Here is a 16704-nt window from a genome sequence, read left to right on the forward strand (position 1 = left end):
ATTTCATTTGAATGAGTACTATTCAAAGATACTAAACTAAAAGTAGATAATGATGACCTGATTTGAATAGCAAATGATTATGGTAGCATTATGATCATTTTGGGAGAAAATTAGCTCACAGTAACCAAGTTTGCATTCCCCAATGACTTTTTTTTGTATTGTTTTGACTGGAGATAATCAAAATGTTCATTTTGTTTTGTTATTATAAGAAACAGAGTTTTCTAGGAGAGGATAACATTTAAAATACTTATTCTTGGTGTCATTTAGCATCTGACAATGATTATAAAAAAGCAACTTTCTGTATCTATGGAGAGAAGGTTACAAAACGTTTCATTGTAGGTTCTTTTATAGCGATACCATGTGCATGAAAACTAAATGTTTTGGACATCAAATTAATGTAAGTGTACAATGAAGACTTTAAAATCAGTCAACTTTCACTTGTAGAAAGCGTGAATATTTAAAGTTTTAAGGAGCATTTTATTCAAGCTGACTAAGCAAGAAAATGTCATAAAAAATATGGCCAAAAAAACATTATTATGGTAGCAAACAAATTAAATTATATAATACACTAAGATTGCCAATATAGGATTTGCTTTTAAAATGTATGTATTTTCTTTGTAGACTTTTGAAACCACCACCACTCATGCTACCTTCACTGCCCCAAAGGAAGGGAAATACTACATTACAGTTGCTGCATACAATCATGCCTTAGAACCCTCAGATCTTGTGTGTTCTGATGGAGTAGTCATTGATACATTTACACCCAGTGTGATTGAAGTGGAAATAACTGGAGCAAGGGCTGTACCAGGATCGATCAACGATGGCCAGGGCAATATCTGGCTTCTGTCCAGAGACAGATTTGTCAGAAAGGTTTACCGGCCCACACAGGCGTGTCGGTTTGTACTGAAATAGATCTTTGTTCAACTTAAATCATTGCATGTTAATACCACACATCTAGCTATGGTTTGTTTGCTGACCCCATACTGTATATTAATACCACACATATAGCTATGATTTTGGACTCTGCAATCAGTTTTGAGACAACTCAGTTTTTAAGTTATTTTTGGACATACACCTGTGCAGTTTTATTCATAAGCAAACAGTTGGGATGAATGTGCCACATAGACAGCACAAGGACAAGGCATGATTGGCTCATGTAAGCTTTCAGATTTTATTCCTATTACCAATGAAATTTGGAGGAGCATTACAACTTTTCTTTTTGTTTGTGTTCATTCATTTATAATACCCTGAATATTTTGGATCCTTTTTAAACCTACACATGAAAATTGGTGTGTGGATGCATCTTAACAATTGTAACTTAGCCATATAAAAAACTAGGTCACTGTGACCTAGTTGTCATGATACAGTGCTTCCTGTCCACCCTTCCCCTATGCATAATGGGGGAATATATATCACATTGTCTGTCTATGTCATTCACATCATAATAATTTCATTATATCTAGCTACAGTGTCCAACAGTAATGTCTTGTCATTCACATCATGATAATCTCATTATCTGTAGCTACACAGTGTCCAACAGTAATGTCTTGTCATTCACTTCATAATAATCTCATTATCTTTAGCTACACAATGTTGAACATTAATGTCTTGTCAGTTACATCATAATAATTACATTATCACCAGCTGTGCAGTGTCCAACAGTGATGTCTTGTCATTCACATCATAATAATATCATTATCCATAGCTACACAGTGTCCAACAGTAATGTCTTGTCATTTACATCATAATAATCTCATTATCTATAGCTACACAGTGTCCAACAGTGATGTCTTGTTACCTACATCATTATAATCTCATTATCTATAGCTACGGTGTCCAACAGTGATGTCTTGTCATTCACTTCATAATAATCTCATTATCTTTAGCTACACAATGTCGAACATTAATGTCTTGTCCATTACATCATAATAATTACATTATCTCCAGTTACACAGTGTCCAACATTGTAAACATTTCAAAAGATTTTTTTTCCCATCTAGACGATTTGTGTACTTTTTGTTTGGCCTGTAGTACATAGTATGATGAAGGTGTCACTGAGAGTGGTATTGATTTCTTTTTACAGCAAAATTAGGATTGTGTTTGCAGTTTTTGTTTAAAGTACTGATAATATGCATTGGGGATTTATTTTTAATGGAGTTGGAATAGCAGACAGTGTTCTGCAAAGCCTTCATTTTCGTATCCTTTTTATCATAATTGAAATGTCTTACCAACATGGAGTTTTCACTAGAAGACTTTTTATGGTGTCTGGTTCAGTCTAAGTGAAAAATAAAATGATGCCAATCAAACATCTGATAAGGCTGCCACAAAAATCTTGTTATTTGCTACAAAAAATCCACTGAGATGGTTTCAGAATTAAGCATTTAAGAGGAAGAATGTTATAGTCTTAATTCTTTTCAGTCTGTAAGCATAGGTCTTTTAAACTGATTTCAAATACTTTTTTTTAATCATTTCAGGAGCAAGGCTACCTTGCTTTCCTTTTTTGATGACCTTCCCAAGCAGCGACATCCAAATGACACCATAGTAGATGAGTACAATGATACAGTCTGTGACCAATACAGTGGTGTACCAAACAGTCTTGGAGGAGTTCTGCCTTCTACTCATGCTGTAAGTAGTTTGGGTAATTTTTAAAGTTTTGTAAAGAAATTTTTTAAAATGTAAATATGTAGGTTAATTTTTAAAATTACATAACTGTTCTCATATATTTTTAAAAAATGAAAAGTTGTTTAATACATCTGCTTATTATTTATTTAATTTTTAATAGATTAACCTGGTTTGGAGAGTAATCAATGGATCTGCTGGTATCCATGACTATGAGGTTGGCCTGTCATCCACTGGTGCTCCAGATGATCTTATGACCTTTAGGTCAACCAATCAGCATACGCATCACCAAATTCTGCATCCAAACATACAGGAAGGGGAGGTGTTTTACATTCTAGTGAAGGCAATAAGTAAATCATCTGTAACCACAGTGAAGGCAAGTTATGATTTTTTGGTTGCTTACATGGCCATAAGGCCCAGCGACCTTATTCATTATGATCCATCACCTGTGTTGCATCAGAAATTTCTGTTTAAAAAAACCCACAAAACCATTTTCAGCCAAAATTAGCTGAGTGCTTTCTGGCATTAAGGGCTTTCAGGTTTATACAAAGGATACTGATCTGCCATCAAATATCATCAAGCAAATAAACAATGTCTGTAGATACTTCACATCTAAAATTTCATTGCTTAGTAGAATTTTTAAAAAGTACCTGACAAAGGACTTCAGAATTCTTTAGGCCAGAAAAATGTTCCCAGTCAGCTGACTGTCCCAGTTTCTCATTGCTGACCCTAGCACTTATTTCCCCTCATTCTATATATATATATATATATATATATATATATATATATATATATATATATATATATATATATATATATATATATATATAAATTTTAATAATTTTAAAAACTTTTTTACAAATCCTACCAACCCTTATTTTAAAACAAGTGCAGTAGGGTCACCTGGGTATTTTTTAGCCTTAATTTAATGCTTATATACTTCACATTAATTGACAGAAATCACAAGCTTAAAAAATGGGCAGCATGGCAGATTCTTTAGGTCCCCATTGATGCATCATCATCAGACATGTTTGCAGAATTAAAACGGTTAAAAATAGATGAGAGAATAAATTTTCTGAATGCAGTTCTAATTTTTAAATGTATCAAAGTTGATTATCCAGAGTACATGTCTATATTGTTATCCTAAATATCATCTTCCTATCATCTATGATTGAGTTTTAACAGCAAAACCTTACATTGAACAATTCAAAGGAAGTCTACAGTATTCAGGAGCAAAGATCTAGAACTCACTTTCTGCTTGCATTCGATCTGCTGATTCAGCTAAATCCTTTAAAAAAAAGTACATGTAGTATTTCAAACCAAATATTAATGAACAAACTAGAAAATTTAAGTTCAAGTTTGAGTTTGAGATTTATAACATTGTTACTCGTCAGATTTATCACTTGTTTTGTTTTGTGTTTTATAGTTTAAAAAAAGTAAGAAATATCTCATATATATGTCAATTTAGTGCACAAATGGCTCTCTACAATTATATCTAAATGTGTACAAATCCTACAGTCTGCAGTAAGAAATAAACATTCACCTTACAAACATCTCAGTAAATGTATACAGTAAATGTGTACAAATCCTACAGTCTGCAGTAAGAAATAAACATTCACCTTACAAACACCTCAGTAAATGTGTACAGTAAATATGTACAAATCCTACAGTCTGCAGTAAGAAATAAACATTCACCTTACATTAAACATCTCAGTAAATGTGTACAGTAAATGTGTACAAATCCTACAGTCTGCAGTAAGAAATAAACATTCACCTTACATTAAACATTTCAGTAAATGTGAACAGTAAATGTGTACAAATCCTACAGTCTGCAGTAAGAAATAAACATTCACCTTACAAACACCTCAGTAAATGTGTACAGTAAATGTGTACAAATCCTACAGTCTGCAGTAAGAAATAAACATTCACCTTACAAACACCTCAGTAAATGTGTACAGTAAATATGTACAAATCCTACAGTCTACAGTAAGAAATAAACATTCACCTTACATTAAACATCTCAATAAATGTGTACAAATCCTACAGTCTGCAGTAAGAAATAAACATTCACCTTACAAACATCTCAGTAAATGTGTACAGTAAATGTGTACAAATCCTACAGTCTGCAGTAAGAAATAAACATTCACCTTACAAACACCTCAGTAAATGTGTACAGTAAATGTGTACAAATCCTACAGTCTGCAGTAAGAAATAAACATTCACCTTACATTAAACATCTCAGTAAATGTGTACAGTAAATGTGTACAAATCCTACAGTCTGCAGTAAGAAATAAACATTCACCTTACAAACATCTCAGTAAATGTGTACAAATCCTACAGTCTGCAGTAAGAAATAAACATTCACCTTACAAAAAGGCAGCAGAGCATGTTAAAAACATAAACCCTCAAGTCTTGTACAGATGCTTACCACTCAGATGTGCTTATTCTAGATAAAGACATAACTGATGATTGAATTTCACTTCCCCCATAAGTGCCTCGTGATCCCATGAGATGAGATGACGCTGGTCACGTGGTTGGTCAGAGAACAACGGTTGCATGAAGAGTACAGTTTGGGAGCAAATTAAAGAAGAAAACACCAAAAATTAACAGCGTAATATACGACTGCGGGAGAAAAGTTTGGCAGTCATCGGGTTTGTGCATTCCGAAGCACTAATTTCCGCAAACTGGGTTGCACCTTTGCAGAGGCAAAGTGTTGCAGATAGTTTCCCAACTTTTGCGAGTTTTCAGTGAACTTCAGTGTCAAGAAAATGGAGGGTGTGGACCACCCAAGGCAGTTCCCAGAGGGGACAGGCTTAATGAGTGAAATACTCAAAAATTGTCGCAAACGCAAAGGAAACGTCACAGATGATGTGAGTACGGTTTCCGGTACGGGTCTGATGGGGAAACGAATGCATTCGCCATCAGCAACTGCCACCATAGGTATGAGGTCTAGTGGGGCACATGTTGGGCAGCTGGGGAAAGCTACATTAAGTCGACCATTACGACAAGAAGACATGACGTCATTGTCTGATACTGGCGCAAGTCACGTGATTTCCGCCCAAACAATCAATATGGCTACCCTGGATAAAGAATTGGCCATGCAATGTCAGTTGTGGACACAAAACGCGGATGTTGTGTCCAAAATGCATGCGCGCATGACAAAAATGGAACAGATCTTGGCGAGTGTTTCTAATCAAACCCAAATGCCAAACACATCAACTGCGGTTTCTGCAGGATCGGCACACCTAGGGCAGTTTGAAAAGGATTTGGACACTGTGCACGATAAAGGGGACGTCGACTCGGATGTGGATGTTGCAGGTTTAATTATGCCAGATGCAGATTCAGAGGTCAGTGCAAATGATGATGATGATTTGTTTACGGACTTGGAAAGTTTTGTCCTGGAACATCAAAAAGCTGGTCCAAATGTGGATGACAAATTAGCGGAAGTCCTCAATAAAGGACTACGTTCTGTGTTAACCTCCGACAAGCTAAAACCCTTGCAGGAGAAGTATCCCAGACCAGGCAATTGTGACAATTTAAAGGTGCCAAGAGTCAATATTGAGGTCTGGAATGCAATGTCAAAACAGGCAAAGAGTGTGGATATACTACTGCAAAAGTTGCAAACTCAGTTAGGGCAAATTTTGGTCCCTACCTTAAGGGCATTGGAATTGTTCAAAAAGCATAGAAACAATCTTCGAGAATTGCCGTTAGATTCAGTTAGGGACCTTGTCATGGATACTTTTAAAATGTCATCGTTTTTGTTCAGCGACTTCAGTTTTAAGCGTCGTGACTTAATAAAACCTGAGCTAACCGACATGTATCAGCCCATCTGTGCTGCATCGAATCCCATCACAGACTGGCTTTTTGGAGATAACCTGAATGGGCAGGTAACTAAGCTAAATGAATCCCAGAAGGCTGGGACTCAGCTGCTGGGAAAAAAGCAACAAGAAGCAGCAAAACGTCAGGTGGCATCAAATTTTAAAAGCAATGTACCTTTTTTAGGACGTTCTTATTCACGGACCGGACACCTCCGGCACCGAAATTATCAGGGGCAGCAAAATCATCGCTGGAGACAGGGTTTCAAAAAAGTCCAGAAACAAGGAACTGGATTTCTCAAACATCGGAAGGATCAGTAAGATCTTCCCAGGCTATTTGTATGCAGCCTCATGTAAGTACATATGTTTCTTGTATGATCAATACACCTGACAATTTTGTTGCTGGGAAAATTTCAGCATGGTTTGATGCATGGCAGAATATTACTTCAGATCCTTGGATTCTGAATACTGTGAAAGGCTATGAAATAGAGTTTGAACAGCAACCTGTGCAAACGTGTATACCTAACCAACTTAAAGTCTCAATAACTGAAGAGAAACTGATAAATGCTGAAATTAATAATTTTCTTGCAAAAGGTATTATTCGTAAAGTTTATTCAAAACCTGGACAGTATTTTTCAAACATTTTTATTAGACCTAAAAAAGATGGGTCTATGAGACTTATTTTGAATTTAAAACAATTCAATACAAATGTTGAGAAGATACATTTTAAAATGGAAACTTTGAAAACAGCTGTTAATGCCATGAGAAAAAATTGTTTCTTTGCATCTGTTGATTTGAAGGATGCCTACTATTCTGTTCCTGTGGCTCAGATACATAGGAAATATTTGCGTTTTCAGTGGTTTGGGAATATATATGAATTTACCTGTTTGCCAAATGGTTTGGCATCTGCACCACGCGTTTTCACCAAGCTACTGAAGCCAGTTTTTGCATCATTGAGACAAAAAGGGTTCACAAATGTGGCATACATTGACGATAGTTGTTTGTTAGGGGCATCTTTTGATCAGTGTAGGCAAAATGTTATGGAAACAGTTCGTACATTTCATGGCTTGGGCTTAACCGTTCACCCCAGAAAATCTGTGTTTGAACCCACCCAAAAAATAGTATTTGTTGGATTTTTGCTAGACTCTGTCACAATGACTGTCCGACTAACTCAAGATAAAGCAGACAGTATCGTTGCTCATTGTTCTGACATATTGCGGAAACGGAACATCACTATTCGTGAATTAGCTCAACTTGTGGGAATGCTTGTTGCTTGCGAACCAGGCGTAGAGTATGCACCTTTATATTATAAAGATCTAGAACATGAAAAAGATAAATACTTAAAGATACATAAAGGTAATTTCGATGCTTATTTGTCTCTTTCGGAAGAGAGCCGACAGTGTATATCTTGGTGGATATCTAATGTGTCCGCCAGTTATAAAGTGGTTTCACATGGTGAACCACAAGTTGTCTTGACCAGTGACAGCTCCCTTGTTGGTTGGGGGGGAGTAAATCATACAACCAAAGCTGAAACAGGTGGTCATTGGGATCAAGAGGAACAACTGTATCATATTAATTTCTTGGAACTGAAAGCATGTTTTTTGACATTACAATCTTTTTGTTCCAAAGTGACGAACACACATGTGCGCATCTACATGGATAACTCTGTAGCAGTTTCATATGTGAAAAAAATGGGGGGCCGCATTTCTAAACTGCATAAATTATCGCGTGATATCTGGCTGTGGTGTACAGTTAGGGGTATCTGGTTAAGTGTTTCTCATTTGCCGGGAACACTAAATTGTGATGCAGATAGATTGTCTAGAAACATAAATGATGATTCTGAATGGAAGTTAAGTGCTACAGTCTTCAATGCAATCATTAAAGTGTATGGGCACATAGATGTGGATTTATTTGCTTCCAGGCTAAATCACCAAGTTCCGAGTTATGTTTCATACCGACCTGACCCAAAAGCTATAGCAGTTGATGCTTTTTCTTTAAAATGGAATTACAATCGTCATTATTGTTTTCCACCTTTCAGTATGTTGGGAGCAGTGCTGCAAAAAATGGCCCAAGACGAAGCAGATGTTATTTTGGTGGCACCACTATGGACAACGCAACCCTGGTTTCCGAGTCTCCTGCATGCTGTAGTCGGTCCTTGTTTTCTACTGCCACGTCCACAAGACATTCTACACTTGGCACACAATCCACAACGACGACACCCCCTCCAAAAATTGAAGATGGGTGTTTTTCACTTATCAGGACAGCACTCAAAAGTCAAGGATTATCAGAGAGGGCTGCCTGCCTCATCATCAATTCATGGAGAACATCAACTAAAAAACAGTATTGGGGTCATCTCCAAAAGTGGATGCTATTTTCAAATCAGCGACAGATTAATCCATTTGACCCACCTGTGACTATTGTTATAGAGTTTTTAACAGAATTAGTAGATAGAGGTTTAGGTTATAGTTCTGTAAATACAGCTAGATCTGCAATTTCATCATTAGTTAGTCTTACTTCTAAATCCAGACTCGGCAAGAATATTTTACTTAAGAGATTTATGAGAGGAGTGTTCATTGCAAAGCCTTCATTTCCAAAATACACTTTTGTGTGGGATGTGCGGCTTGTGTTTAACTATTTTCTCTCTTTACAAGGCAATGACCAATTATCGTTACAGGAACTTACTATGAAGTTAGTCATGCTGCTTGCTTTGTTGACAGGACAGAGGTGTCAGACACTTCACCTTATGCAGACAAATGGCATTAAATTTGGTGTAAACAGTGTACAAATACACATTTCTTCATTGCTGAAACAATCTAAACCAGGTAAACACCTGGAACCTTTTGTTTTTGAATCTTATCCTTTTGACAAAAAATTGTGTGTTGTTTCTTGTTTACAGTGTTATTTGCAACGGACTAAGTTTTTGAGAAATTCTGAAACACAGTTATTTATCAGCACACAATCTCCACATAAAAAAGTTGCCAAAAGCACAATATCAAACTGGATAAAGACTGTTATGAGAAAGTCTGGTATTGATACCACAGTTTTCCAGGCTCATAGCACAAGGGCTGCATCTGTTTCTGCAGCCTGTGCAAAAGGGGTACCATTGGGTACAATTTTGAAGGCAGCTGGCTGGGCTAGTGCCTGTACTTTCAGGAAATTTTATAAGAAGCCTGTTACAGACCAGACTGAATTCAGTACAAAGGTTTTGTCTGCATCCAGAATTGTATAATGGTAATGAAATGTACATCTTAATTTTGGGTTGTCTGCTTTGATATCAACATATAAAATTTCTTCTTTTTCGGGTTTTACTTGTTGTTAATCAATTCCATAAATGGAAGCCTCGCTCTGAAATCTCATGGGATCACGAGGCACTTATGGGGGAAGTGAAATTGATAAATTAAACAAGACTTACCAAGTCGAAGTTTGATTGTAATTTCATGAACCCCATAAGTGCCTTAGTGATCACATGCCCACCCTTAATACTTCCCACCCAATAACACATTGAGGCTTCCATTTCTTTTGCTCTCAAGACTGACCAACCACGTGACCAGCGTCATCTCATCTCATGTGATCACTAAGGCACTTATGGGGTTCATGAAATTACAATCAAACTTCGACTTGGTAAGTCTTGTTTAATTTATCAAATTGGCACCAGAATCTCTAGCCAAAGGGAAACCACTCTTATCTGACTTTTGTCTAGACAAGTAAATGGCTTTGTTGCACATTTTTTCATAAAACAACCCCAAAGGTATGGTGACTACTTCTTTTAGCTTGAGGGGACTAAATTCTCAAGGTAGTTGGTGTTCTTGACCTACAATGATTGGTATTATTTTTAAAAAAATCATGTTTTATTCCAAAAATTGGTTTTTGTAAATTGGATGTTTTATTTATAAAATCACATTCCTCACTGCAGAAAATAGGACCTATTCTGGTGGATACAACACCCCCAGAGTTTAGTGGCTCCATTGCTGCACACTTATCAGGAAAGTACCTTGTTGCCACATGGCCTGCTGGCGCCTTCATAGACAGTGAAGACATATTTTCCATGAAGTTTGAATTTGCTGTTGGTAAGAAATATAGCCAATCATGTGAAATAAAATATAGATGTAAGTATAATACTCAGAATTTATCTATTTTTGAGGTTATTATTTTTCAAAACATTACATCATCCTGAGGACATAAATTTGTGGTTATGACTCATCTAAACCTAACATTCATGTCAACGACATTCTTCGTTGGATCTTTAAATTTGTTTTTTATGTGGAAACTATGCAATACACTAAATTAGCACTCCACAAATGATCGAGTATTCACTTTGCTGACATTTGCTTTTCTTTGTATCGCTATAGTCATAGTTTTTGGTCATCATAAATAATAGTGGATTCACAGCAATTTTGTCAATGAACCAGCTTTGACATATCAGTGTTTAGTATAAATTATTACATCATAGTTTTGAGGAATTTAATCTAAACATGACCATCTGAACCTGGGCAACTGGGACATCCTAAATTTTGGACAGTCATTTAATTTACATGTGTATGGCAGTGGTAAACTAATATCTGCCTAACTTGGATCTATTCAAGGTATAAGTATCAGTGTTGGGAAGAAAGCCTCTTTAATTTACTGATATCATCACCACATTATAAATTATTTTGTTGTGAAAAATATTCTGTGAGATTGCTTTTCACAAGGAAAGAAATTAAGTTACAGTTCTCTCCTTCACAAGGGTTTTCCCTGAAATAGTCCTCAGTGGACAAAGTCAGCTCTACCTCCTTTTGTATTTTTCCCAATCATGTGTCTTGTTCCTTGCATAATTGTCAATGGACAAAGTCCTCCATGCCTTCATTTGTATCCTTCCCCATCATGGGACTTATTCCTGACATAGCCATCCATGGGACTTGTTCTTCAAATAGCTCTCAGTGGACCAAGTGCTTCTTGCTTCAAAAATAGCTGCCACACTTTAGAAATCACTCTAACATCTCTGCATTTGTAAACCTAGGATAGTATACAATTTTTTTACACTATGGAATAAATAACCAAAGTATACCTGATACAATAATATGCTATCAAGTTCCATCCCATCTTCCACATTGGGATTTTGGTAGAGTAAGGATTTATGGATTAATTGATGTGTTTGTAAGGGCTTATCAGCACATTAAAGACTAATGCTGAACCAGAGAGACTAAAAGTGTCTTGCCCAGGGACACATGATGGCATGTGACCTGGACTGGTTTGGGGTAGAATGTAAACCCACAACCTCCTGATCTTGAGTCCTTCGTGTTAACAACTCTCAGCCACCAAGGCTCAATGGAATAATTACTACTCTGTACAATCTATTATATACTGTAGCTATAAAGTATGTACTATAAGTCTCCCATATATACTGTACTGTAAATCTCAGTTTTGTATTAGCACAAAATCTATATAAATTTTGAGAAGAATCTTTATTTTTACGATAGTATTCACTAAAGAAAGGCATCTATAGGTGTTGTAGTATCAATGTTCAGTGTATATAAAATGTCTGATTTATGTTTAAATGTATTAATGACAATTTGATGATGCTAAAGTAAATGTTTGCGATAAATCTAAATCAGTTTATTCTGTATAACATTATGTCAAACATTAATGCATTCAATTTTAAGGAGAAAACAATACTGCAACGTCAATACTTAACTACCGTCCATTGTCCTCTGGTGGAGATTGTACCTTGACTTCCTCTCCAACATGCACAGCCGTTTCTCTTGATTCCCTTGACTGGCAGCTACATGGACACCATGAGTACTATGTTGCCATCAAAGTCACCAATACTGCGGGAGAATTCATGATTGCATACTCTTCACCCTACATCCATGATGTCCAGCTTCCTTCCCTGGGTAAAGTTTTGGAGGTAGACCCAGAGGTAATGTTCAGTTTTGTATCTAATTCTTGTACAGTGTTTCTTTGCTGCATTGGTAAGATGTGCTGATTTAATGCACCAGGACAAGTTTACCATTTTATGAATGCATTACAAACCTTTTTCAAAAACATATTGGGCCGACCCTATCATTTATTAAATGGACTTTTTGTTTTAAAGCCCTCCAATCAGTTTCATGAAGGGATCATAGTAAAGAAACATAGATTTCTGTGAATAGCCACTCTTCAGTTTTGAAGAATATAATAAGGTAGCCCTGAATAGAATCACGGTATTGAATAAAAATCCACCTCACAGTTCATGTTTACTTATTCAGAAAATGAGTAACAATGATGATATATTTGAGTAATTTAGATACTGTACTTAGATTGAGGGTGGGGAATTCCTACATAATACAATAAGCTTTTGAAAACTAAATAAGCATTGCAGTATTAGCAAAAAGAGGTTCAGTGCACATGGCATGACTGTTGTTGAATAGAAAGAAGTTGAACAGACAAGACTTTGCTTGCGGTTGAATAGACATGACTAGGCTATTGCCTGAATAAATTGAAGTTTAATAGATAAGACTAGGCTAGTGGTTGAATCGACAGGACTGGGCCTGAATAGATTGAAGTTAAATAGATAAGACTTAGTGGTTGAGTAGACAAGACTAGTCTAGTGGTTGAATAGGCAAGACTACACCATTGGTTGTGTAGATAGGACTAGGCAAGTGGTTAAATAGACATGACTAGGCTAGTGGTTGAATAGACAAGTCTAGGCTTGTTGTTAAATATACAAGACTAGATTAGTTGTTGAATAAACAGAGGTTGATTGGATGAGACAAGGCAAGTGGTTAAATAGACAAGACTAGGCTAGTTGTTGAATAGACAAGACCAGGCTAGTGGCTGAATCAATAAACAGACAGGACTAAGCTAGTTGTTGAATAGACAAGACTAGGCTAGTGGCTGAATCAATAAACAGACAGGACTAAGCTAGTGGTTGAATAGACAAGACTAGGCTAGTGGCTGAATCAATAAACAGACAGGACTAAGCTAGTGGTTGAATAGACAAGACTAGGCTCATTTTTAAATAAATAGAAATTGATAGATGAGACTAGACTAGTTGCTGAATAAACAGATGTTGAATAGACAAAACTATGCTAGCTGTTGAATAGACAAGATTAATCTGTACATAGATCAATTCATTTCAAATTTATCAGTTATGTTTATGAAGTGTAATACTTATTCATTTATAAGTAGAGTCCGACTACAAACAACAATAGCCATGAAAACTACAAATCTGACGTTAATATGCATTATCGCACATAAGTATCATCTAATGAGATGAAAACACATTAATGACAAAGATTAATAAGAAAATATGTCTCATTTCTTGAATGTCTGTACTTTCACAGATTTTACAAATGTAGGGTGAATGAGACAATAAGGAAGACACTCTGAACTAGAAGAATCAAGAAGGAAATCAGTAGAAAGAGCACACACACATTATTAGGGGGCCTAGTATTTTCGTTTATTTTCTTTCCTCATTCTTAGCATGTGATCGTTTAATATCTTGACATAGATGCAGGTGTAGAAAAGTAATGGAGGTTTAACAGTGTAATTTTGATCATTGAAAATATCAGCAATTTTGAAATATCTGTAATGTCGAAATATTTGTATATGTAGTCAGCTTGCCTTTCATGGATAAAGATAAGCAACCATTATGACAGAACATCTTGACCACAGCTAGAAGGAAAAACATTGAACGCAGCACAAAGATATGTATCACTACTGTTCTTGTGATTGAATGTAGCACAAAGAAATGTATGACTAGTGTTCATGTGATTGAATGCAGCACAACGCAGTGTATGGCTAGTGTTCCTGTTATTGAATGCAGCACAAAGCAATGTATGGCTAGTGTTCACGTGATTGAACGTAGCACAAAACAATATATGGCTAGTGTTCATGTGATTGAATGTAGAACAAAACTATATGACTAGTGTTCATGTGATCAAGCGTAGCACAAAACAATATATGGTTAGTGTTCATGTGTTTTGCGCATTTTATTGCATAACTGGATACAAAGACATACTCCATGCCATCCTGGCAGCTTACTTAACAATGTATCCCCCAGCTCAGTAGCCATAGTAAAACTGCAGTTTCGCAGATTCAGGCGTTGACTTAGTAAATTGCCTTTTTTTAAATATGTATTACTACATGAATGATTTATCAACATTTTCCTTTATTTTTCAGACATATTATCCTTCTTCACCGACTCCTCTAATGGTGGGTAACAAACTCTTAAATGCACTGAAATACTTGGCATAAAGTATGCTTACTCTTTTATACACTGTGGTGTAAAATAAATCTAGTATAAATTGTAGTATACATTTTTAAAATATATCCAGTATAAACTGTAGTATACATCTTTTAAAATATATCGAGCATAAACTGAAATATACATCTTTTAAAATATATCCAATATAAACTGTAATATACATCTTTTAAAATATATCGAGCATAAACTGAAATATACATCTTTTAAAATACATCCTTTATAAACTGTAATATACATCTTTTACAATACATGTAGTCTTAACATGTATACATCTTTTAACATACATCCAATATAAATTGTAGTATATATCTTTTAAAGCACATCCAGTATAAACTGAAATATACATCTTTTAAAATACATCCAGTATAAACTGAAATATACATCTTTTAAAAAAATACATCCAGTATAAAATGAAATATACATCTTTTTAAAATGCATCCTTTATAAACTGTAATATACATCTTTTACAATTCATGTAGTATAAACTAGTATACATCCAATATAAATTGTAGCATACATCTTTTAACATACATCCAATATAAATTTTAGCATACATCTTTTAAAATACATGTTGTATAAACTGTAGTATATATCTTTTATAGTACATCCAGTATAAACTGTAAAACACACCAACTATAAAAAATTTATTGAGTTACAGATAGGATAAAACTTGCAATCTGTGTGGAATTAAATTATAATAACTTCCAGTTTCACAAATATTAAAAGTATCACTGTATGCTATTTCAGATTACCATCAAATGGGAAATTGCATCATTAATACTAAAATGCATTTTCGGTGGGGGGAGGGGAAGAGAGATAGAGAGAGAAGAATGCATATGTGTTCCATCACATTTTCTTTTTTTGCACCTCATGATCAATCAAAATCAAATGTAGCCTGATATATGAGAAAGAGAGTTCAGCTCTTTGTGGATTGTTTGTTCTTTTTTTAAAACTTATTGCCCCTGTGTTGCTAAAGCTTTCTTCAATGAGAGAAAACATTAATAAATGAAACAATAAATGTAAACTATGAAAAGACATACCGTACTCCTTCAGGGTTTAAACATTCACAGTAGTTGACCATTTTGCATGCTGTCTAATTTTCTTTGCAAATATAACAACCTCTCCATTCCCAAAAATTAAGATTTTGTTTAAAGTGCATGTACTCTTCCTGTACATAGGTGGCAACTGTTTTTGATGTTTGCTCATCCTAGATGTACTTTAAAATTGATTTCAGTTCCGTTAGCAAGCTCAAAAATGTCACTGGCTGACATTTTTACAATAGTAACCGCCAGGCATTTCCTTTAACTGTATGGTACAGTATTCATAATACTATGTGTAGCCTCATTTCCCTATTAGTAGCCTCACTAATCTGATCTGGTCTGCAGAACCTCAAACAGGTGTTATCTTGGAATGACTGAATACAGCCATAGCATATTTGATTAGCGTGCAAATACCGTTACAAAGCCCTGTGATTCTTTTAAATATGGAAGTGGAAACAAATATTAGAAGGAATTGCTTAACTAGTGGTATTAATTGATAATGGAATATGTACTGCACTTGTAGACAAGTAAAATCAGTCATCTGGTAAGTGAACAATACAGATTTACAATCATGAAAACATCTGTCTGTCTGTCTGTCTCTCTCAATGGGGCATACAGATTATTTGATCATTAGGTGCAAGAAGAAAATTTTGAGGAATATGTCTTTGTCATGGTTATTCATCTTCTAATTTGTAGATTCTAATACACATATATGTAATTATATTTAAGCAATGTATATTACAAACAACGAACATTACTGGTGCATACTGCTTTAGCGCAATTGTATATGATCTGTGTTAATTATTAATACTGACAATCATGTAATTGTTTAAAACACTCACTGTGGGATCCAATATTTGTTCATACACAATCTCTTCCCCAAAATGAAATATTTTTTGCACATTATTTTTCGTACTCTTGGAGAATTATTTTCCATACAAAAAATACGATAAATCGATTTGGATGACATAATCCATATACAAGTCAATTCTGAGTATAAGAT

General features: G+C 35.2%; 2 protein-coding genes across 2 annotated transcripts in view; both read left to right on the plus strand.

The window, feature by feature from the left end:
* The window catches only part of LOC149790372 (uncharacterized), a 273840-nt gene that overhangs the window by 89939 nt on the left and 167197 nt on the right, over positions 1-16704 (plus strand). The window contains exons 17-21 of the mRNA XM_089973208.1: positions 622-896; positions 2475-2625; positions 2783-2995; positions 10348-10501; positions 12077-12333. Of these exons, the coding sequence (XP_089829334.1) occupies positions 622-896; positions 2475-2625; positions 2783-2995; positions 10348-10501; positions 12077-12333 (1050 nt within the window). The remainder of the gene's footprint in view (positions 1-621; positions 897-2474; positions 2626-2782; positions 2996-10347; positions 10502-12076; positions 12334-16704) is intronic.
* LOC149790373 (uncharacterized) lies at positions 5409-9737 on the plus strand. Its single transcript, XM_089972423.1, has 2 exons — positions 5409-6787; positions 8473-9737. The coding sequence occupies exon 1, from the start codon at positions 5436-5438 to the stop codon at positions 6753-6755; it is 1320 nt and encodes a 439-aa protein (XP_089828549.1). The 5' UTR covers positions 5409-5435; the 3' UTR covers positions 6756-6787; positions 8473-9737.

This window comes from Sinohyriopsis cumingii, chromosome 10, assembly GCF_028554795.1.
Source record: "Sinohyriopsis cumingii isolate HCF-2022 chromosome 10, ASM2855479v2, whole genome shotgun sequence".
NCBI lineage: Eukaryota > Metazoa > Mollusca > Bivalvia > Unionida > Unionidae > Sinohyriopsis > Sinohyriopsis cumingii.